This window comes from Apostichopus japonicus, chromosome 20 (genome assembly GCF_037975245.1).
Source record: "Apostichopus japonicus isolate 1M-3 chromosome 20, ASM3797524v1, whole genome shotgun sequence".
In the NCBI taxonomy this organism is placed as follows: domain Eukaryota; kingdom Metazoa; phylum Echinodermata; class Holothuroidea; order Aspidochirotida; family Stichopodidae; genus Apostichopus; species Apostichopus japonicus.
Window position 1 is genome coordinate 24,162,888 of NC_092580.1, and position 24,294 is coordinate 24,187,181.

The following is a 24,294-nucleotide window of genomic DNA, read 5'->3' on the forward strand; positions in this document are numbered from 1 at the left end:
GCAGTATACATATCTCTATGTGATCGCGTTGAACTGAAAGGTTATTACACATAAGTCACATATACAAGGCTTTTCAAATGGTATGCACATAGGCCTAGCCTACTTTGGCAACTTACAGCGTAAACATACGTACCACAGTACGGAAGCTGGAAGAAGTGAAGAATGTATGTACGTAATAGTACTACTTCTTCTAAGTAAGCTAGTACAATACTAGGCTATGATTTTACAAACGGTTTAACTGGTATAGGTAATACACACAGACATGAAACCCTGATTTTTTTTTCTCGGAACTACGAATGAATGGCCAAATGGAAGTACCAATGGCTGGCGGATTAGCGGCCAAGAGAGGTGGAGGACTCCCTAAATTAAGGGAATTACTACGGAGACAGAGAAGGGATTCAGATGTAAGTACTAAGTTTAACATTGACCTTGGCTTATTTGGGTTAGGCCTAGGGCCTAAAGTTAGTTAAGCTACTGGTACTGCAGGTTTTGATCACATTTCCTATCAAACCTCAGAGAGTCAGAAAGAAATATAGTTACAACTTCTATTGCATATTCGCCTATTGGAACCTACATCACTGAGCCGCCAAGGCGCAGGTGCGATTATCAGACAGTCACTGACTGAGTAAGGATTAAGCCTACAGTAGCATATTTTTCAGGTTAAATGCCCTTTCACCACTGCAACTGGGCCTTCACATCATGATAGAGGCTTGGTGGAGCTTTGGGAAATAATTTCCTTACATGTGTAGCCAACAATAATTATAATTAAGTAAAAGAAAATTCTAGAATGGAAGAGTGTTTGATGGCCAGTCTAGCCTATCTGTACTAGTAGATCGTTCTGTGTAGCCATTTGAAATAATTTTTGATTGATAACATTTAGCCATAACACATCCCTGTTCAGAATAATAATAAAAGGTGTATGTCTATGGGAAGAGATTATTCAATTGCTTAACAACTTTCCTATTTGCATAGTGTATATATGTTTTTTTTTTTAAATGTCAATATTTGTATGTATCTCATTTGCAAAATATCCTTTAATGAGAATCTTCTTCTTCTGTTTTTCAGAGTCAAAACGATTCACCAGACCTTGATTTTGTTTATTATGATAGCGATACATACACTTCAGAAATAGCAGGTAAGTCACCAATCCAGAGATCATTAGCAATTGCAATATGCTGAAACCTAATTCCCAAAGGTTTTATCCCCACTTACTCCCAGATGTTTAAAAATACTACTTTAGATTATTTTCTCAGTGAGGTAAAGATCCTTGTACTGAAGTACAGCAGTAGTAAATTGATGACTAAAGCTGACCATTTTAAGTGTTTTAACATATTTTTTTAGAGAGAAAAGAAGACAAATTCTAATGAACTCATAATGAAGATCTTCTTTAAAAGCAAAAATCATATTGTTGAGGTATAGAAGTTTGAAGTGAAGAAAAAGCCCTCCCAAGAATGTTCTCTATAGCATTATAGATTTTTGCAAAAAAGTAATTCTTAAGCTTAGTCAACAACCACCCTGACAATCATACGCAAAATAAATGTCTTTTTTCATCTTTTCTATTGCAGAGTTTTACAGCTACACAGAAGAAGGTGAATTTTCACTGGGACAAAAATGTTTTGAAGAGGACTTCCATTGTTATGGTAAGTGTATCAGCTTAGAGACCCATTCAAAAATTACACAACTCAAGGATTCATGATTAAATTACTTGAGAGAAGGGCGATAAACTTCAACTACTCCCATTTTGTCTCAATCTCAGCTCCCGTACAAATATACAAAAAAAAAACAGAAAATTATTTACAAATTATGAGGATATGTATGCCTATCGCAGGAATTATGATCTGAGGTAGGTCTTGCAATGATGACATCCAAGCAGGATAGTATGGGTCTTTCATAATTTCAGCACGTTCCTACATGAAATTTACACAGGGGATGATATTGTACTTCATGGACGCATTTGGGCAATAATAGTGCATAAGTTGGGACACATCTCACACACTCTGTGGTACTGAACTGGCATGTTGGTTGGTTAGTGTGCATTAGTAGAGGGGTTACAGTAGAGCACCACAAGAGTATGTTATAAACTTGGGGGTTGGTGGTCAAATAGTAAATTTTGTGTGAATTTGTCAGCTAAAAAGTGTGTCACAAAGTCCTCATAAAGTGTAGGGCCAATAACTCTTTACTTTGATTGTGCGACATTGATGCGATATCCACACACATTTGAAAAGTCTTTGCTTTGCTTTTAAATTTAGAATAACACATTTGAGATTACTTTTTTTATATCATTGAAAGTTCAGGTTGAATGGGGTGTTTTTATTCCTTCTTCTTCTTTCATAGATGTGGAAAAATGGAGCCAGTTAGACGATGAAAGGAAAGAAGTTCATATATTTAAATTATTAAATAACGTAGAGAGTGCAAAGAGAGCTACAAGAATGAAGGCGGCCCGTGCAATCCTGTATTTAGCCCAAGGTATTATACAGAATGCATGTATGTTTATCTTGATAAACAGGGAATTTCATGAATTAAAAAAGTACTATGTTGATAGGAGTGGATCTAGTGAAGGGGTATTCCCCCAACCCCCCCCTCCCCATCCTGAAAAAATTTTGGCACTAGCAATTAGCCACAAATTTATAATTTTGTTCATCACAAGCTACATAGTTACCATTGTATTCTTATGCCGGCTATTTCAGTAATAATATCAGTATTTACCAAAACTTCCCTCCTGGGACTTGACCCTTCCTTTTGAGAAATCCTTGATCCGCTACTGGTTACATTCCTTCCAGCAAGTTTTCATTTCACTTTATAATTTTACCAAATCTGCTCTTTGCTTGGTAAAACAATGTAGGACTGAGGCCATTCTTCTGTCAGTGAAACTGCAAACTTACTTTGCAAAAAAAAAAAAAAAAAATGCATTGTAATGTCTCTTGGGACCAAATGGTTGATTAAGAAGGTTCCATTGCTGCTGAATAAGTTTCCTTTATGTATGATGTACATGTACAGTATGCTTTCCTTCACGGCTGTAGTCTCTAGTCGTTGCCTTCAGACATTCTTCTCTTAATCCTAATCTGATGACCAGTTACTCTCTGTGGATATTGTTACATCCTGAAGATCATTGGTTATACTAAGTTGCACTATGGATATAGTCATCAACATCACTGGCATGTTAATACGAGAGAGGAGTTAGGTAGAAAACAAAAAGTTTAAAGTTCTAATAAAACTGTTGTATATTCTGGTTCTAAATATTACAAATTTCAATACATTAATAATGGAATGAGACATTCAATCTTGACATGTAGAAGTCCAGCATTTCTCAGGTAAGCACCATTTAATAATTATCTCTCCATACTCTCTCTCAGTTTGTATTTTGTCTCTATTTTACAGGAGTATTTGGAGAGTGTTCCTCGGAGGAGGATCAAGTACGGTGGTGCAGGGACAACGTCTTCCTCTTTTACAAATGTGGGGTCTTCTCTACGTTTGTTGAACTGCTATGTATGGAAGCGGAGTAAGTGTGATTGGGGTGTCTATCATTACATCAGTTGAATACACTTAATTAAATAAAAACGTTTGCTGTTTATATACACCATTGTAAATTGATATGAAATATATATCTATAATCTTATTTACTGTCGGTAACACCTAAGCTTTTCTAATCCACTCTTTTTCTTTCACCTTTAAAATAAAATTAAGTAGTATGTATACAGAGCATAATAGAAGGAGTGGGGAGGGTGGGGTGGGGTAACCCTCACAGCATGGATTGATGCACAATTACCAATGACTTAAATATCTGACTGCACTAATCATATGGTCTAATAAAATAAACAATTTTTCTGTTTGTATAAAATGTTACTGTACATGATTGAAGTGTGTTTTTTAAATGTTTGATGGAGTTTAGTTTTATTGCTTCTGTACTATTTAAGGACATTCTCAGATAATATGGTTTCTCCCTTCAGAAATTCCTTTGCAGCATCGACAGCTCTTCGTAAACCAGCTGTTTCAATTGTGGACAGCACTGACTTGAGGTATGTCACGTTTCATTTCTCGCATTGACTTAATGACTTATTAATATCTTTAAGGTGTCGCAAATGTCTCTAAAAAGTATTTAAAGTGTCCTCAAATACATGTAATGTTGGATTTTCATAAATTGGGAGGGTTTTTATCTACCTCTGGACTAACAACTAGTATTTTACTGATCATTTAGATTTAGTCACCTGTATGCCATTGTAGTTCGGGAGTAATTATTCCATTATGGACCCCAATATGCCTAATGTTATAACTTCTCTCACATGTTTTTAGCTGTATTGATGTTCAAACTGTTTGATTCCCTTGTACCCATTACTCCCCACCCCCTCATACCAGCTACAAGCCTGAAACTAGGATGTGTCCTCTTGATTAGTAACTGGATTGATTAAATAAGGTCTCCAGCAAGAAAACTTAATGTGACATCAGCCATGACACTACAAAAAGTTTGAGTGTTGATGAGGGTGTGCTTTGACAACTTGCAGTAGAGTTGCCATAGTTACTAGTTTTAAATTTGTTTATCAGTCATTGATATGTTTTTCTTTTGTCTTGTCCACAGAGTGGTGATGAGCATTATGTATATTATGATTGTTACCATAAACACAGAAGATGATAATGACCCAGAAGAATACAAAACAGCCAAAGCACAATTCAGGATGGAATTAGGTGAGTAAATTGTCATGACATCAGTATAAATGAATATTCATTAAGGCAATGAAATCGCTCTTTTGGATTGGTTTATGTACAAGTTTGTAAATATGGTCATGAATGTTCAAGCACAAAGGTCACTCATCCTGGTAAAAGTTTTGGACACAAAGTTATTTAGTTCTGTTATTAGAAGAAACATAAACTTTAAGGAAATAGTGGTATTACAAGAAAAAAAAGGTTGGTAATTGATTGGCAGTTTTATTTGATTATTAATGATATTTTAAAGTATTACAATTGATATTGAACCGTTACCAATAGTGTTTTAGTAACTTCTTGACCTGTAGTTTAACTTAAGAACAACGGTATTCCACTCTTGTTTGTAAACTTTTTCATCTGGTTACAAGTAATGTTAATTCCTAGTTCCAATAGTAAATCTCTAAAGGGGCCATGAAGTGATAAAATAGCTGCTAAATAAGCATGCAGTGTCGATAAAGTTACAAAAACAAAGTTAATAGCATTTCTTAGATAGTACATGATGTTGATAAATTTGTGACAATCTTTGTATTTGAAAATGTTTTCATGATAAACATGACCTGAGTGAGGCAGTTTTCAATACTTTTTGGTACTATCAACCAATAATCTTTTCGAAAATATGTAAGAACAAACACTGTGTGTAACGTGTAATGCATGGATTTCTAAAGTTATTTTTATAAAGTATCTCATTTCTTGTCACAGCTCAACCAGTGCACAGTGATGATTCTCTTGCTATCATTCTGTTCGTAATGGTCACCAAGTTCTGCAGTGGACACGCTCCTCATTTTCCGATCAAGAAGATCCTTTTACTTCTGTGGAAGACCGTGATGGTGAGTCTGAAATCTGATAGAAATAAATCACTTGTTGACTTTTGAGGGAAAGTTTAAGGTAGCTAGTGAATGTAAAAGAAACTTTCTTATATATTAACCTGATTTTATTTCACCTGTTAGGTGACTGTGTTGAAATTCCCATGACAGCAGAGATAAATCTTTGTTGTGGATTTATATATTGTATGTGTATAATTTAAGAGATTTAGTTAATACATGGTGGTGTTTCAGGAATTCCTTGAGAGTGATGGTAGCATAACAGGCCATTCTGGTAAGTTAGCTTTCATATAAACAGTAGAATCAGTATGGACCCACATCTCAGAATCATTATATTTTAACCAACTACTATTAGTTCACTGTGTAGTTTGTCTTACATGGATGTGTTTGTGGTAACTTCACTAGAGTTATTAGAGAGCATCTAGTGCAGGGGTTCCCTAACTGGGGTGCATGAATCCCCAAGGGGTGCGTGAGTCCATCCTGGGGGGTTCATGAGACGTTTCTGAAAGTCAAAACTAGAGTACTTTTTGTTGAACTAAAATCTGATATATCATATAATTTAGTAATGTACAAAAGTTGGACAAACTCTTTTCGCCTACCATACGCATATGTTGCCATAGTAGTATCGTGCATGAGATAAATAACTGAATTATGAAACAGACATAGGCCGCATGATTTTGGTGAAGTTGGTGTACACATGACAATACGTCATGAAGATAAAGAGCTGATCTGGTCTTGAAGTTTCCAAATAAATATTTGTTCATCTCTTGTTTTTTTTCATTACAATATTACACAATGAACTTGATCTTTTACAAAGCACTGTTATGCGTATTATAGTATAATAATGACTCAGATCGTGTCTCGAAAAGTTGGGGGTTCGTGGAAAACTCTGACATCCACAGGGGATTTGTGTGGGGATAAAGTTAGATAAACCCTGATCTAGTGTGTCAGCTGTTGAACTGTGTGGTGATCCCAAATTTGGGAGAGGTGGCAACAAGTTACAATTGCCACTTTATTTGTGAGCAGCTTAGTGCAAAGGGAAAGTGTGAGTTGTGAGTGTCTAGCTAGCTCCAAACGTTGTAGTCAGTTCTGCAGAGTTTAATTCGTAGGAGAGTAAGATTGAATATTGCTAGTTTTACTAACGTTAAGATAAAAACATTATTCCACTAATTAAAGACTGTAGTGTGAAGTAAAGTTGAGGTTAAAGGAGATGATGAAGAATCAGATGAACCTATTTTTATTGTAGATCAATGTTATCCCAAATTTGATTTGTATCTATTCTAGTATTCACTGGGCACCTTGAATGACTATAACACCATGAAGAGAGCTGCAAGGGAGAAAGCAGGACTTCAGCCTATCCCTGAAGAGACAATGGAAATAGCAAGGAATATGAGAGCCTCCTCACCCCCCACAGGGGTAGGGGACATCCTTGATCCACAGAAGAGGGGTACAAAAGGCAGCAAAAGGGTGTGTGTATATATGTGTACAGCTTTGTTGTGCATTAATTACCACTTCTGTGTGCAAGTTGCATAACAAGATTTGAGTTGAATTTTATTTTAATTTCAGTCAACGTTTGAATATTTATTAATTAATCATTGATGGTAACAGTGGAGAGCAAAACTCTTGATTAATTTTGCTATTTACAATTTGATATTGGTTACTTTTGCTTGCTTGAATAGAAAAAAATTTGATTGAATTTGTTTGGTAGATATGTATATCCTGTCTTATTTGATCAATTGCTCTCAATGTCTGAATAATGCTTCAAGGTTTGGTGATCAAATACACTTTTTTGCATTAGTGTGCAATAACATGCCTGTCATATTATCATTTAATATGTCCTATTATTGCAGAGATTTTCAAGTCCATTAGGAAGGCAACGAAATGAAAGTTTAAAGCCACTTTACATAGTTGTATGCAGACTTATGCTCTAAAAAGGACCTATTTATCCTGCACACTTGCCGGTTGTACATGATGACATTTGTTTTGTTGTGATCCTTCCATGGTGATTTTTATATTGAACATTGCCAAGTTGCAAACATTGGGTTGTGACCACTAAATTATTTCCTGAACGTGCTCCTCTCGTACCTGTGTAAGTTTTACTCTGTACTTCCAGCTTCCATAGCTAGCGCTGTTTGGTAGCCTTCGGCAGTACACCATCGACCACCCACCTCTACCTGCCCCACCCTTTCCTCCCCAGAGCCACCAACTACCCTTTCATCGTTCCACCGTCATTATAACATGCTACATGTAAGGAATTCTACTTTGGAATACTGAACTCCTTATTTTATGCTTGTACTGTAGAGCCTTGTGAAACAGAATGGTATAGATGAGCCAATGCCTGGCGAATCCGACAATGGCGATGAAGATGATGAGAACGGAAAGGATGAAAATAGTGATGAAGATGAGGAGGTCGACATGAGACCGCCAGATACACCAAGAGAACCCAGGATATTACCATGGACTCCAAAAGTCAGGTAGGTTAACACAGTACCAGAAGTATCAGTAATACAGGTTTGTGGTCTTAGCATGGAGTGATAAAACATGTGGAGTGTATCGTGAAGTTATACCTTTGTAGTTTGGCCTAAGAAGTATGTCCAAGGATCACTCTCCTCTGCTCCCTGTCTCTCTTCTCCTCCTCCTCCTCCTCCTGCTCCTCCTCCTCCTCCTCCTCCTCCTCCTCCTCCTCCTCCTCCTCCCAGTGGAATATGGAACTTTAAGACACAAAGGAAATGGTCAGAACTAATGACAATTTCTCTTTATGAGGAGTCACTAATCACCTATGAAAAAGATGTTTTGAATGTAGGCTTTTGATCAACTGTATGTTACTACATGTATTCGAAATTGCTTTTCATCATTGAAGTATTTGGATGTTTTATTTGTTGTTTCTCCTTACAGAGAGAAAGAATTGGATAATTTTCTGGACCACACAAGAGCAAAATTTGTTGGTTATCAAGTTGGAAAGTAAGAACTTTTGTCCTCAATGTCATCCCATCTGCTGAAGTTTTTAATTGTTAAATAAGCTTTGTTTATTTACCTGTGATGTATAAAAAGCAGCAATCAAGAATTGTTGTCTAGTAAGGTAGCCTGTAAGTGTCACCTACCCTTCGGGTCTTGAAATAGAATATTCTGAGAGACTTTCTATACATAACAGACATGATGTAAAGCTGCTTTTTGCGTTCACAGCTCGTCAACAGCAGATTTAGCCCAATCTGTTTGTTCTACATTCTGCTGTTACAAGAGATGTAAGGAGAAAACAAATAGCTTTATCAGTTTTTTTTTCCTTTAAGCTTTTAATTAGGAGTTAACTTCACAGGTTTGCAATATAAACTGCAAGTTTTCTAATGAAACAGTGAAATATTACACCAGAGTTGCAAGACCAAAATTTGTCTGTATTGGATTAATCAGTCAATTATTTGCTTATTACCAGCAGCAAGATTGTGCTTGACACATAGGTCCCCTTTTTCTTGGAATCCAGAAAGTGAGGTAGGCTGGTTAAAGGTATTTCTTTTCTTTTCCTTTAGTGATAGAGAATCTCTTGCTGGTTTACCACAACCGATCCACGAGGGTGTCAGTGTATTAAAGAAAGTAAGTGTAAATTTTGCAACAGAACATTAGGTTTTTTATGTTTGAAAACGTCATGAAAATATTTGGTATCAACTCCGTGAGCATATATGCTCATGTCGGTTTGTTTACCCAAACGATTTACTATATAGCCATTATATATTGCCATTAAATTTGATTTGGCATAGTTCAGGATTTTTTGTTTAAAGGTAATTACCAACTCATGTGTTAGCTCAACTTGAATAGGACCTTTCATGAACTTTGGTAACAAGATAGTGACCATGCAGTGTCAAAGGTCATCTCAGAGTGAATTTTGAAACACTAAAATAATGTAAATGCCTCCCTACATTGTCTTGATAAACCTCATTTTCACACTACCCTGTGATGACATCATCTGTTGTGAATGCTTTGAGAATGTGATCACAAGGAAATGAGTGTCTTTGGTAGTTGGCTGTTGTAGGCTTTCCTCTGTGTGGAGGTTAATGGTATAAATGAATGAATTGATATAAATATATTCCACATACATTATTTTCCATAAATACAAACACTGTTTTCACTGTTCATTTTCCAGCATGTTTACATATCTCTCTCTGAATTGCAAATCAAGAAAGAGGAAGAAATTAATGAACATCCACTATCAATGGTGAGTGAATACACCTGTAACCAGTTATGTGAGTGAATACACCTGTAACCAGTTAGGTGTGAGTGAATACACCTGTAACCAGTTAGGTGTGAGTGAATACACCTGTAACCAGTTAGGTGTGAGTGAATACATCTGGTACCAGTTAGGTGTGAGTGAATACACCTGTAACCAGTTAGGTGTGAGTGAATACACCTGTAACCAGTTAGGTGTGAGTGAGTACCTATAACCAGTTAGGTGTGAGTGAATGCATCTGTAACCAGTTAGTTGTGAGTGAATACACTTGTAACCAGTTAGGTGTGAGTGAATTCACCTGTTACCAGTTAGGTGTGAGTGAATACACTTGTAACCAGTTAGGTGTGATGGAATACACCTGTAACCAGTTAGGTGTGAGTGAATACACATGTAACCAGTTAGGTGTGAGTGAATACACCTGTAACCAGTTAGGTGTGAGTGAATATACATGTAACCAGTTAGGTGTGAGTGAATACACCTGTAACCAGTTAGGTGTGAGTGAATACACCTGTAACCAGTAAGGTGTGAGTGAATACACCTGTAAACAGGTGTGAGTGAATACACCTGAAACCAACTGAAAATAGAATTCAGTCCAGAAAGACAGGACAAAGTCAAGCTGGTACTGTCAAACTATTACTCCTTCTTGGTTATGACCAACAGATGAATGCAGTTGTAAATAGATGTGTAGTTAATGGAATAATAATATTGTACACATTTTACTGAGCAAAATCTATGAAAATGTACTTCACCATTTCTATTAAGAATCACCAGCCTGATTTTTTTGACTGGATTATGTTCTTGAGAGAATCTTGACCCTGCATTTTACACCATTTTACCAAGACGAATCTTTTAAGATGTACGCTACAGTGTCTGTTAAGTTTTGACCAGGATTCATCTGATTCTGTTACTGGACTCTGTTAACTTGAAATCCAGACCCTGCTGTCAGGATTTTTTTTTTCCCTAATGCTTTACTTGTTTGTTTCAGGCTGAAGAGACTATACCTAACAATCCCACTGAGATCCTTTACCAGGCTATGTTAGCCAACTTGCCACAGTATATGGTAAGAAACACAGCGTATATGGATCCTTGATTTGTAGTTATGAAAAAAGGTGTAGTAGTAGTATAATCGTGTGTGTTTAGTAAAATGCTTAATTATGTTTTAAGAAGTATATTTTAAGGTCACTGCAATGTAGAAAGAGAAGACAATTTGTTAAGATTATCAGCCAAGATCTGCCTACGAAAATTGTTTGTAAAGGCCTAAGTGGTATATATAACTGACTAGTCATTTTGTAGAATATGTTAGTGAGTGCATGGGATATTTGTGGGCATGGGTATGCATACTATATAACTTTACTATATACACCCCTGGCAGAATTCAACCAAATCATGTTTGCATTGCTTACATTGCATTACATATCATGCTTACATATCATGCTTACATATATGTTGAAGCTGCATTTTGTGTTAAGGTGGTAGCATACATGACATGTTTAGAGGAACAAGTTCGTCCAAACACAGAAATTTATGTGGTTTACATGCAGTCTATCAAAGTCATACCAGAAATGTTGAAATTAGGCACAGTATTTGCCAATGAAGCAAAAGAAGACATTGTATTTATTTGAGGTTTGCATTAGATGTTATTTAAGAGAGAGCAAGTAATTGTAACCAAAGACATCCAATCATGTGGAATTTGGACATGGCTTAGCCAGAGCACAGACAAATTTACATCAAAAACTCAACATGTACCTTCAATGATGCATTTCAAAGCTAATTTGATGCTAGCTGGTTAGGGGTGGGGGTGTTGTGGGGGGAGCTGCTGAACTAGTCAAGCATCTCACCTGCAAGCTCCTTTTCGATGGATAAACCCATAACTCATGGCAATGTAACATTTGTTTCACAGAAATGGCTAAAATTGCATGTAATGAAATGTCGAAGGGCGAGGGAGTTATGTCTCCACTAAATACGTTGCTAGTTTCAACAAGTGTAGACTTTGTCATATGTAGTGAATATGCAAATCAAACTGAATGAGGTTAGTTTATGGTTTTGTACATTCTTGTATGGATAGAAGAATCTGTACTTATTCCTGGACCTGTGCAAAGTTTTCTAAAGTTCCTGATTGGTTAAAGAGGAGTTAGATTGATTTGCCATTCATTTCTTGTAGATATCCCTCCTCAAGATCCTTCTAGCCGCTGCACCGACATCAAAGGCCAAAACAGATTCTATCAACATCTTGGCTGATGTTTTGCCGGAAGAAATGCCGTAAGTGTCAGAGTTTGCCATCTTGAAGGTAGAACTGATCTTCAATGTTTTTTGTTTTATCCCTACCAGTGAATTTACTTGTTTTGTGCTAAATGCTAATCTACTAACAAGAACCTTTGTATGAAATGACATAAATATGAGATGGCTTGAGAAATAAGATTCTGCTTCGATCCAATGTCTAAACCTCTGACTTTATTATTTACCTTGTTATATTTTTGTTATATTTTGTATATTCTTGTTTGTCACAGAATTACAGTTCCGCAGTCGATGAAGCTTGGTATTGATGTAAACAGACACAAAGAGATCATTGTGAAAGCTATCTCAGCTCTGCTCTTGTTGCTACTGAAACATTTCAAACTCAACCATGTTTATCAGGTAAAGTGCTAAGAGAAAGACAAGAATCTATAATTATTAATTGCATAGGAATAGAAAAAAACCATGATACTTCCACTATAGACTTAATAAGTTAAAGTATCTTTAAATGCTCTATGAAAAAAAGAAAACAACACTTGAATCATACCGCGAAAGTGTCCATTAGCTATAGGTTGCATCCCAAAACCCACCGTTTGTACTGAACGTTTTTTCTGAAGGTTTTTTCAGTTGGTTGGTTGAGTGATCAGTCCCATCTTTTCGCACCTTTGTTGAGCTGCCTATCCATCTATTATGCAACTCATCACACAGCTAGTAGCCATATCAGTTTTAGTGCAGTGCATGTATTCTTCTGCATGCTATACGGTCACAATAATAATGTAACAATAAAGTTGATAATGCGAATGTTTTATAGATTTGCATGGTGTAAATCTATCAAACTTCCGCATTAGTAAAAAAATATGTTTGGGAAGAAGAAAAAATCCTGAACTTCTAGTACCTAGAACCTAGAGTATCTAGAACCTCCACAAACTCATCTCTGCAAAATATGTGTAACTAAAACCTGCAGCAGATTAATAGCTATAATCGAGATGGCTATATGCGCTGCACATGTTGTTTGTGTAATTCTACGGTAGTATCAAACAATAGCAATCTCTTACAAGCTGTTCTGGCAAAAATGATGGGCAGTTCAAGGCAGACATGGCAAGGTGTGAACAAATCAACTCTTCCAAACTCACCGATCCCAGAGATAAAGTTTCAGTAAGTTGAGGTCAAGAGAGCTGAAAAATGCAACCTATGGTTGATGGGCTAACTCTCGTCATATTTAATGAAACCTTTGTAAGGAGTTGAGTTGAGAATTCTTTGGTATAGGGCACACCCTGATTGATTTTATTGAAATGCATTTGGTAACTAAAGAATCTTAACAATCTTTATACTACATTTTTTTTTTGTCAGTTTGAGTTCATGAGCCAGCATCTAGTGTTTGCCAACTGTATCCCATTGGTGTTGAAGTTCTTCAATCAAAACATCCAGAGTCACATAGCAACAAAGAACAGGTAAATCATGTAAAAGTAGTAGAATTTTTCAGTGAATCAGGCCTGACCCAAGGGGGGAAGGGGGCATGGGGGTATAGCCTCAAGGCCTGTGGTCATATTACTTGGCCCAGGAACAAAAGAGGATGAAGAATACTGTATTCTCAGTTTATACTTAAGGAAACTTGATGTGATGTAATTGACCTCATAATTGGCCCTGCATCGACCAGATCACAGTCAATGAAGAGGTACTACATCATGATTAGAAGAGATCTTTTTACTCTAGAAATTTGTTGCTTTGTATCAGAGTATGGTCATTTGTTGAACATGTTTTACTTCCTTAGGGATGACAGCTTAAAAGTGTCAGGATTGTAAAACTATTCTATTTTGGTTCTGGTTGGATTTAATGGTGCAAATTTTTGGTGTACTGCATCTTACCTCATGTGTATCTAATTTATCACTTGCTAATATAAAGATCTTTCATCAGAAGGATACTTAAGTGATATCCATTAAATCCTTGAAAGAATGTCTTATAAAAGTCACTGATGTGTTATTTTTATTTTATTGTTTCTACCAAATTGGATGACACACCAAATATCAATATATTATATATTTGCAATATAACTTGATTGGGTGGTGATATGTTACACAGTTCAATTTGTTTGCCTTTTTGTTTTGTTTGGTTCAAAAAGTTCTTGCATGATTCCATTATTTCTGTAAAATCACTCAGTAAATGTTTAGATGGGTAACCATGGGTAACCGTGTGCCAATAACTCTTACAGGAAAATTATGCACTTAGGGGGTAAAGCATGTCAGTGGTTGTTAATTGTAACCCTATACCTACCAAGGATTACATGTAGATAACTGTGGCCATCGTGTTGATGTGCTTTCATTTGATTGAAAATTGTGTATTCTCCTTTATTCATCTTTATTTCTCTGACTTTTCTATATATTATTTTCGTCAGCATTCATCTCATTGACTTTCCCTTCTGCGTCATTGGTGATCAACCAGAATTAACAGCAGATAGCTTGGTATGTACTGTTAACGCACATTTATGCTTAATAATTTACTTTATAATCAAGAGTTAATTTTCCAAACTGAACATAAAAAAAAGTGACTGCTAAAGTTGCTACTTCTACATGATGTCAATCCAGGATGTCATTTAATGTAAAAAGAGTAAAAATGTAAAAAGTATAGGATAGTTGGACCACATTGAAATATCCCCTGTGTGATTTGCCTACCAGGTAAGGAATCATTCTCATGGTCTGGTAAACAGATGATGGGAACATATAGTGAGTTATCAAATTACATAGATAAGTTTCTGAGAATATTTGTTTTTACATTAATTTCCCAGGAGGCTGGTGATAGTGAAGTTTTTTGTTGGCGAAATGTCTTCGCTTGCATAAACCTTCTGCGTATCCTGAACAAGTTAACAAAGTGGAAGCACTCAAGAACAATGGTGAGTATGATAAAACCGAAGCAGTTTATATGTGATTGTTTTGTGTACCAACCAATTAGGTCAGCAACAGTAACATACTTACCTAACCATCAGTGTTTAAGTATTATATACTTACATTGGGCCTATACAAGGCTAGGTCTACAATAGTTAATAAAATATGGTGTGATTTATTTAGATGTGTCCATAGTAACTAAGCTAGGTCTAGATTTTCAGGTACATGGACATACTTTTTATTTTTACTACCAAATGGTAATCATGTTTTTTTCTCTTTTTTTATGGCTTCCTTATGTTATAATTTCAGCAGGTTTCCTACTCTGGCAGCTTTGGTGAAATCTTCTAAGCTATTTGTTAATTAGTCTAGTCGTTATAATATGGTGGTTGTTACCCAATAATGGCAGATATTGACATTGTGCAGTTCAAGCTGTGGGGTTTATGGCCAAACAGGTGGACAGGATGTCACTCAGTTTCATAACTAGGAGCTTGCTTCCTCAGAGGATGATGAATTAGATGTGTGTTGTTTTGTTATAGGACACTGGAGAGAGTGCACCCTTGCCTTGCATCCACCCTTAATTTGTGTCATGGGTATCGGTACAGAGCCTTTGTGTTCATGGATACCAGTTTCACCATGCTGTCGTATTCTAATGAAATATTCAGCATCAAATGGGGGAGATGTAGGTTTAAGTCATCCTGGAACTAACATTGCTGTATGCTTCCATCCTCAATTGTTGCATGGTAAAGTCAAGAGGGAGATCAAGATCATGTAACTGATCCGGCCCATTGCAGCCGTTATGATCACTGTTTGTACATGATAGATAAATATAACCACCACATTTCTTTCTTCTTTCATTTCTCAGATGCTGGTGGTATTTAAATCAGCTCCCATTCTCAAGAGAGCCTTGAAGGTCAAACAGCCGTTGATGCAGTTGTACGTCCTCAAACTTCTAAAAGTTCAAACGAAGTACCTTGGAAGACAGTGGAGGAAGAGTAACATGAAAACAATGTCTGCAATCTACTCCAAAGTACGACACAGACTCAACGATGATTGGGTCTTCGGAAATGGTAATTTTTGAGATTTTTTGCGGCTGCTCATGGAAGTTATTTTGGCTTTTAAGGTAGCTTCTTGACACACAGTGCAATAAAACTTAATGGTTTGTTGCATGAATGGTAAATCATGCTTTTCAAGCCACAAGTAAGGATGGTACTTTGCAAGTTACAAGAATCATCAGTTTGCTTATGCCTTACAATATTCTTCTAACAGCTATATATATTCGACAAATTTGAATATAAGGATTGGACAATACATTTGTTGACTAGTTCATTCATAACGGTACACTAGTTATGAGCATTCGTTTCTTGGAAAGGGTAAAATATATCTGTTGCATAAATGTCACACATAGGTAGCTACAAATGATGTTGTGTAAAAATCTCGTAGATTTCACTATAATACACTCAAAAGGTTCAGGAAATGAAAGTTATGATTTTCCCTTTTTCAGACATGGATGCAAGGCCATGGGACTTCCAAGCAGAGGAGTGTGCCCTCAGAGCTTGCGTGGACCGTTTCAACTCCAGGCGTTACGAACAGAGTAGTCCCGGCAAAGACCCTGAACTGGAGGCTGTTGATAATAATTTACAAAGTGTACTGGGTCATTGCCTAGAACTTAGCGAGGAATTCAAGAGGTTCTACGAAGTTTGGTTGGACAGAGAAGTGTTTTCAACCCAGATTGATTGGGATCTTCTGCTAAAAGACAATATTATAGTTTAAGGGAAAGCCCTGAATCATTGCGACTTACGTATAAGGAGGTGAGACTGGAAGACTTAAGAGACAAGCAATGGAAGAGGTGTCCTTTAATGTCATCTATGGATTTGTTAGCAGTTTATTCCTGCAACTGAAGGTCCCAGTCGTGAAGTGAATAGAAGAGGAAAACACTCGAAAATTGGAGCATTTCAAGGATTGTTGAAGAAGAAAAAGGGGTGTTACTCGTTGACCCACGTACCATGGTTGGCAGCACGGACTCAAATAACCTTTCTTCCAGTCATTGCTTGGATGAGCTTTGACCTGAATTCACAAAACTTTGTCTATTTTCTTCCTCATCTATTTCCGAGTATGAATGAGTTTGCTTTCGTAAGAAATGAGAGGGAGGTTATTGACTGAACAAAAGAATGGGCTGAATATTAAACTTGATTTGGTTAATCGTTGATGCATCAATATGGATGGTAGGGACCAACCTCTCTGATTGCTTACATAATCTATGGATATCTCTGCTATATGTATTTTGGCTAATAGGATTATATTTATATGTAATAAAAATAATCATTTGTGTCTTCAGCATTAGTTGACATGAGGTTCTTCAGTTTCTCAGTGTGAGATCAATGTATCTCTTAAAGAGTGTGAATTGAGAGAAGGAATCATAGAAGATTGTAATGGATCAAATTTACATCATGAAGTTAAAAAGAAATGGTGTGATGTTTCTCGGTTTACATAACAGCTCTCCTATCAACTAGATATATGTGTAGACACAGAAGGCACAATTTGTGCTTTCATAGTTATTTGTTCTTGATTGAAATTCTGTGTATCAGATGATTTCTGAAAACGAAACATTGTTTGCTCTCAAATGATAATGTGCTTCCCTTCAAGGTCATAACAAAGTATTACCCTTAGCTTGCTCATTAGAGCTGAAACCTTTCTAAAAGCATACTGTCTCTAAGATTCTACCCTTCTAAGTTTGTCTCAGACTTTGATGAGTGCTAAGAGGGAAACTCTCTTAACAAGAAAAACTATTTTATGGCTGTAAAGAGATGTTCAATGATGAAGTTTGACATAAGTGACAATTATTTGACTTGTTAGCATACCTAGTGGGTATATACCAGTGACCTTTCAACTGCATTAGTTACGGGTCACCTTAAACAAGTTTAAATATAACATTGACTTGATGCTCACTACCAATGTTCTTCCACAGAATGTACCACAGTTCTTAATAATTGGTTTTCATCAGAGTGTATTGTCTGCCAGTTGTGTGCTCATATGTAATGTATGATGTGTCCAGATTCTGTGGGAGACTATTCTTCATTGTGTGCATATTAATGGACAGATACTTTTCTTCATAGATAAGTTTGGATTTGACTCTCAAAATTGAGGCTTTTTTTTCCCTGCCTAAATTCAACTCATCCTTAAAAGTTTGTGGTTGTGTGTTGTTCTCAACTATTAAAGAACATGCAAAAAGTGTCAAAATGTTTTCTAAAAACATTTAGTTTACCCTGAGATTGGCCATGAAAGAGCAAAAGTAAATTTTGGATGATGGCCTTCATATAAAGTAACCATTTTGGTCTTTGAATATCTGTTGACGCTATCTGCTGTTCACCCTAACTTATTCATGACAATAATAATTTTGATCCCAGTGGTTGTACCTTTTTGTTGCAATAAATAGACAGATGTTGTTCCTTTTCATAGGATGGGTAACTATACTGGACTAACCCCAACCTCTATTCCATCCTGGTAATGGCATAAAGCCCTCATGTTTGTATTTCTTCCTGTCTTTGTAGAGAATGAATTAAATATGTATGTTGTGTATTGAGTATGATGTCACTGTAAATAAATCATCACTCTTATTTATAAATGTTTGATCACTTGTTATTATTTATCTCAGGAAGTTAAAGCTCTGGCGAACCTCCAGAGCGTAACCAACAATCACCTTGTGAGGTGTACAGTCTGCCAAGAACAAAATGATGTGATAAACTTCTATGGGAATTGTTTTTATTGGCAAGCTATAATACTGTGCATGGTTTCAAGTAGTTGTAAAAAGAAATTGCAAGTTGATTTAAGTCAGGTATAAAAAGTCATTATTTTATTGCAGAAGATAAAATAAATACAGATATGAAATTTGAAGGCGTATAATTTTAACCTATTCTTGTGCTGCAATAATGTTGGGCATTGCAGAGAATTTGGCTTAAATTATTTTCCAAGTCAGAGGAAATAAAAATCCAAATTGTTGGTACTTTGTTGTTAAAAAGCAAATTTACCAACACTGCAGTCATGATAACGTGCATTTTGCAAGCGCTTGTGACGTGCCTTATTACTGAAACCTAACGCCGATAAACCTCATAGTATCTCCGTGAGCCCTCGCATACATTGGTTACGACCTTTGACCGACCTTGATGGTAAATAGCAACCGACCAGCGCTGCAGCGAGAGGCTTTGCCACCGCTACCGTACATAAACTGTACCAACAATATTCCCATTGTAACATGTATGTTGTGAATGTAGTTCGTTAAGTTTTTAATTAACTTGTAGGTCTTCGAAAAGAACTGCTTTATCCTTTGTCGAAATGGTCATCGTATAAAAATTGTCTGAAGTCAAGCCGAGAAGTCGCGTTCCAGCAGCAGTGTTTGAAATTTAACTTTTTTTTGCGTTAACTAACGCTACGACTTCGCTACAATAAAACCTGTCCTGAAAGCCGTTCGACTTTCCTGTACGAATGTCTTCAGCCTCCGGCCCAGTTACACTACATCAATGTTGGAAATGGATCAATCGTAAGTTGGCCCTAATACTGTAACTGTGTAAGACTTCAGTAGTACCTTGAGTAGGCTAACATTAGGTGTGAAAATTGGATGATATTGAATCAAACAACATACCTTGTTTTGTTGGATAAAATATTTGGGAAACAAACCCACAAATTGATATAGCCTATTAAAGTGGGAATTCAGCCATGTATTGTGCAAATTCTCAGCAAATTTACGGTCGGTGTGAGAGGAGGTGGGGTGGGGACGATACCCAACAAGATTGATTTTTCCAGAGGTGATATTTCTATAGATTATAGCAATGAGTACTGCTCCCAACTATTACAGTACCTTAGTCTGCATGTCATGCATATAACAGGTCAACAAAATTTGAAAATCTGCATATGTCAAGATTTTTTATGTTAGATTACACATGTATTCATTTCAGCAAGTGATTCATCTTTGCCCATCTACTGGATGAAAATGGTCCAGTCATTCCCCTTGCTCCCTGTCAAATAGACACAATCAATGGGAAAAAAACCTAACTAAAAGGTGATTTGTATTTACTAAAATTTCTGCATGCTTTAGTTGCTAAATGATGTTACATTTTTTCAAGGTTTAATTACTTTCATGGAGGTTCTAACCATGAGACTTGGCATTCCCAGACCGTGATCGGGGTGCACTTGAAAAATGAAATATTACCAATATTTACTGTGCGATAAAATGCTTTGATGCTCCCAGTAAGATACTTGGACAGTTTTAATCTTTTATACAACATTTGGATCTCCATTACAGAACCTTCAAATTTATGGCAAAGTTTTATTTCTACTTTTACAGATGAAATCTAAAGGACAGTGGCCTGAACAATTTGGAGGCAGCAATTTAAGATTGTCAAGCTGGCTGCAAAACTCTTATTGCAACTCAGAAAAATAAATGGTAAGTTTCATAATACTGTTTTTCTTCATGTTATTGACTTGGATGTTGGCTTTAGAACTTGGAAAATATGCCATCACCCACTCAACCTCTAGTCTTTTATTCTCTCATATACACAACATACATATTATAACTTATGTCCACATGAAATCACATGTAGAGCTCTAAGAAAAGAGAAGAAAAGAAAGAAAACGAATAGACTACCACCCAACTTCTGTATTTTATCATAATTTTTTAAAGCAAAACCTTTTTCAATTTTTTTTATACCTTTTACTAAGTTTGAGAAGCAAATTCAGGTGAAAAATTGTAAACATATGTTTGTTTGGAAATGAACTGTTTTATTAATTTGTGTCTTACTGTTATCAAATCCTGTATTCAAGGTTTTGCTAATCCACAACATGGATTTGTTGAACCCTCAACATAAGTTTCAAATTTTGTATTAGATTATTCATTGTGGAATAAATTAGTAAAATTTTACTAATTGTACGATTGGCTTAACATTCGGTTGAAAAGTGCTATTAATCTATCTAAGTTTTCAAATATTGCCATTTTATATCCTAACTTTTATGGTGGTTTTTCTTGTGTATTCCAGGGTGGAAAGAAAGGATTTTCAAAAAGTGCCAAAGCACTACCGAGAGGCAGGAGTAAAAGTCCAGGAGGGAAAAAAGGTAAAAGGAAAACAAAGTCAGTATCTCCAGCTCCCAAGAAACCAGTAGATTTACTTAGCCCTGCTGCTATGACTAATGCTTACTACATTGCCCATGGAGCTCAGGAATTCCTTGAAGTCAGAGGATTTGGATGGCCAGATGCCTCAAAAAAGAAGAAGAAGGGTAAAGGGAAGGGTAAGAAGAAGAAGAAATGAACTCTGGACAGAAAAAAACAACAACAATTGTTTCAGTACTCAGTGTGACCATACTGTATCTTTGTCTTGTTTTCGTACGGAAAGGAAACATGTCATATGTAACCACAAGTAGCTGTTGTACTAGTAATTTCTTTTACCATATCCATGGACAAGTGAAAAACATTTTGTGCTGGCAAACCTGAGATTTAACAATTTGTCCATTTCTTAAGAACATTTGAACAGCTGAGGGGTTACCAAATGTTTGTGATCTTTCATATGACAATGTCTCTGTGTAATGGTAACATAAAAGTCATCAGCATTGGCTCAAATATATTAGACAATCAAATGGTGAGCACTTGTGCTCTAACTTCAACAAACATTTTACTACCACACTGCAAATATGTTTCCAACCTGAAATATTTAATTTGTCTAATATAACACTCATTAATGCCTTCAAGTCATTTGGAGATGCAGATCCACCAGGAAAGTACTTTTCCAAACAAAACAAAAATGTTTTAGCAAGCTAAAATTTGGACCAAACTCTGCAAGAAGATCAGGTAACTACAGGGTTTATTTGCTTGTTACTTTCAATGCAAAATTAAAGGTTGGGATAGTGTACGGTATTTCACTTATTGTGCAACAGTTCACATTGACTGCATACTGTGAACAATCATAATGTACAGGTAAATCTCTCCATGTGTGCTATTGTAATATCATTACTTACAGGGTAAATGCAAAAGGAACATTAATTTTATTTGTTGTTCCCGGTGTGTGAGATATTTTTTTTTTTATTGAAACAAATTGAAGGCAAATTCTATGCAAAGTTTGAAGCAATAACCTACTGTAAACTTGTTTCTTAAGTCTTCCTGCATAGACAGAATCCACTCCCTTCCACATTTTATACCTTAGAATACTTGTGCATTCAGTGTAGAGTTTTGTTAATTGATCTCAAATGTGTTGAATCAATTTTGAAATAACTATAGTGTTTTAGAATTCTAGGGAATGCCTTTTTAGTCTACCATAAGAGAGTTTTCACTTTTTTCAACACTGGACGGACAACATCCCCCAGTATGATTGTTAATTTTGATATTTAATTTTGGAAGGTTAAGCTAAGTCAAATGTTTATCCAATTTGATTTGGTTGCTGGTTTAGTGACATTTACTCAGCAGTGATGTACAATCATTAATAATGTTGGGCAAAGTTCAATGTACTAAAAGCGCTTTCTGGAAACCCAGCAAATTGTCAAACTAAGTAATCTTCTCTCAGTGAGATAAAAGTATTAAAATTTGTTCATAAATTGAACTTTAAAGGATTTGTCTTTCTCTACAAGCCTGAAAACAAGCAAGTACCAGTGGCGGAATGCCCTCAATCAATTGCCTAACTATGCCCTGAGGAAATATACCAGGAACTGATTTGGTGCTGAGTACTGGCCAGTCAATCAACCACTCTCCAACACAATTTTCTTATGAAAGCAAAAGAAAAAAAGGAGTAAATCATACATGTTAACTTGTTGCTGCATTATATATAGTTTATATGTACATCAAAATAGGTAAACATGATGGATTACAGAAAAATGCTACTAAATGGCCTATAGTTTATACACTCAAAGGCTTATCAGCAGAACCAGGAGCCACTCTTCACAGAGAGTGGCCCCCAGTCATTGAAACCTTAATTTTACTCTGACCACAGGATTCTAGTGATCAATTCTTTTATAAAAAGTTGTTTCTCTATTATCTTCCAACCGGATGGTAACCACAATTTCATGTTCCATTTTAATAACATTTATGCAATTTTTCAAGTGTGCTGTGGTTGTTAGCAACTGTAGAGTGCAGATTTAATGATTGTCACAAAAGTCTTTGTAAGAAAATTCATTCCTAGTTCATATTGAACTTGTTGAAAAAATAGAGATGAAACTTCTGATTTGTTGAAAAAATAGAGATAACATTTCTGATTTTCTTAACATTATTTTTCTTTTGTAGAAATTTATTGGTTTATATTGAACCGCTTTTTTGCCCTTCTTTTTCTTGTGGTGCTGGACAATCTTTTGAAACTTGCATGGCCCTCATTAATGCCAGATGGAACCTTTCTCAATTAAAATGGATAGTTTGAGGTACAAACTTTAACTTTTCATAAAGAATTACAGTTCTGTGTGCTGCATGTATAATTATACAACCTTTGAAGTGTGGTTGTATTTTTAGTACATCCATGCTTCAATTTTAAAATGTGGTCTTCTCAGTATTCAGTTTGGAAGAATATAAATGATATAAATATGTACATTTTGATCTCAGCATTTTTTCTTCAGAGTTGTGAATCATTCATTGTGTAAGCATTCTCCAATTTCTTATCAATTTATTAAACAAATTTATTCTCATGCACATATAATTTCGAAGTCAACCTCCATGACTCTGGGGGGGGGGGGGAGAGGGAGGTGTCTTCCATTTAAAATTCAGGTAGAAACCCTGTCATTGTTGTACCAACATTGGCAACTACAGCTTCGAAGTAAGGATTTCTAACATAGTACTGAGAATGAAGTAATGCTCTCCCCCACCCTCCCTCTCCCCTCAACCACTTTCTCTCTTGGCACCACTTTACTCTCAGTCACTCATCCAACTTCACAATACCTCTAGGAATGAGACATCTGCTGATCTTAAAGCCAAACTATTTCACAATGCCATGTGGACACAAGTAATCTTCAATGGACTCTGGTAAACCATTCATAGTACATTGTACAAGTATTTAAGTGTCAACTGCTTTTCTGGTAACTAAGCTTCTAAACTCTATGTATATTGGTTGCTATTCAAAGTAAATTTAGGGTAGACATTCATCGATTATCTTTTGTTAAATCTTTGTTCCTTTGTAAACATTGTAATTGACCAGCAAGTCAATGGGCAACATGAAGTTAACCTTTGATTGTTCATGCAATTGTTCTTCTGCTTACATTTGGGATTAAATCCACTGAAATGAAACTGTCAGGCTGTAGCTATCTGAAATATTACATTCTTCTCACAGGATGTTACACAAAATAAAATAACACTGTTAGCAAACTGCTTACCACTAGAGAGCCTGTGTAAGAGAATGTGTAAAAGTAAGTTGGCCTGACGTTTCTATCCTAGCAGGATCTTCTTCAAAGGCTAAATGCACAGCTAATTAAGCCACTCCCATTAGTTTCTGCT

At 36.0% G+C, this 24,294-nt stretch overlaps 1 protein-coding gene across 1 annotated transcript; it reads left to right on the top strand.

Moving 5' to 3' along the window:
• Positions 1 to 43: 43 nt before the first annotated feature.
• Positions 44 to 18,468, top strand: LOC139961782 (striatin-interacting protein 1 homolog). The gene is made up of 21 exons (XM_071961274.1): positions 44 to 404; positions 1,066 to 1,135; positions 1,566 to 1,640; positions 2,335 to 2,466; positions 3,379 to 3,499; positions 3,948 to 4,016; positions 4,574 to 4,680; positions 5,398 to 5,525; positions 6,804 to 6,986; positions 7,821 to 7,993; positions 8,415 to 8,480; positions 9,041 to 9,104; positions 9,652 to 9,723; positions 10,721 to 10,795; positions 11,897 to 11,994; positions 12,243 to 12,369; positions 13,318 to 13,418; positions 14,360 to 14,426; positions 14,750 to 14,854; positions 15,709 to 15,913; positions 16,348 to 18,468. The coding sequence occupies exons 1-21, from the start codon at positions 297 to 299 to the stop codon at positions 16,614 to 16,616; spliced, it is 2,415 nt and encodes an 804-aa protein (XP_071817375.1). The 5' UTR covers positions 44 to 296; the 3' UTR covers positions 16,617 to 18,468.
• The last annotated feature ends 5,826 nt before the right edge of the window (positions 18,469 to 24,294 follow it).

Bases quoted from the DNA above. Each gene is read 5' to 3' on its own strand.
- LOC139961782 (XM_071961274.1), top strand. From the start codon at position 297: ATGAATGGCCAAATGGAAGTACCAATGGCTGGCGGATTAGCGGCCAAG. The intron at 10,796-11,896 runs GTAAGAAACACA...CATTTCTTGTAG, and splicing joins CCAACTTGCCACAGTATATG to ATATCCCTCCTCAAGATCCT. The intron at 12,370-13,317 runs GTAAAGTGCTAA...TTTTTTTGTCAG, and splicing joins AACTCAACCATGTTTATCAG to TTTGAGTTCATGAGCCAGCA.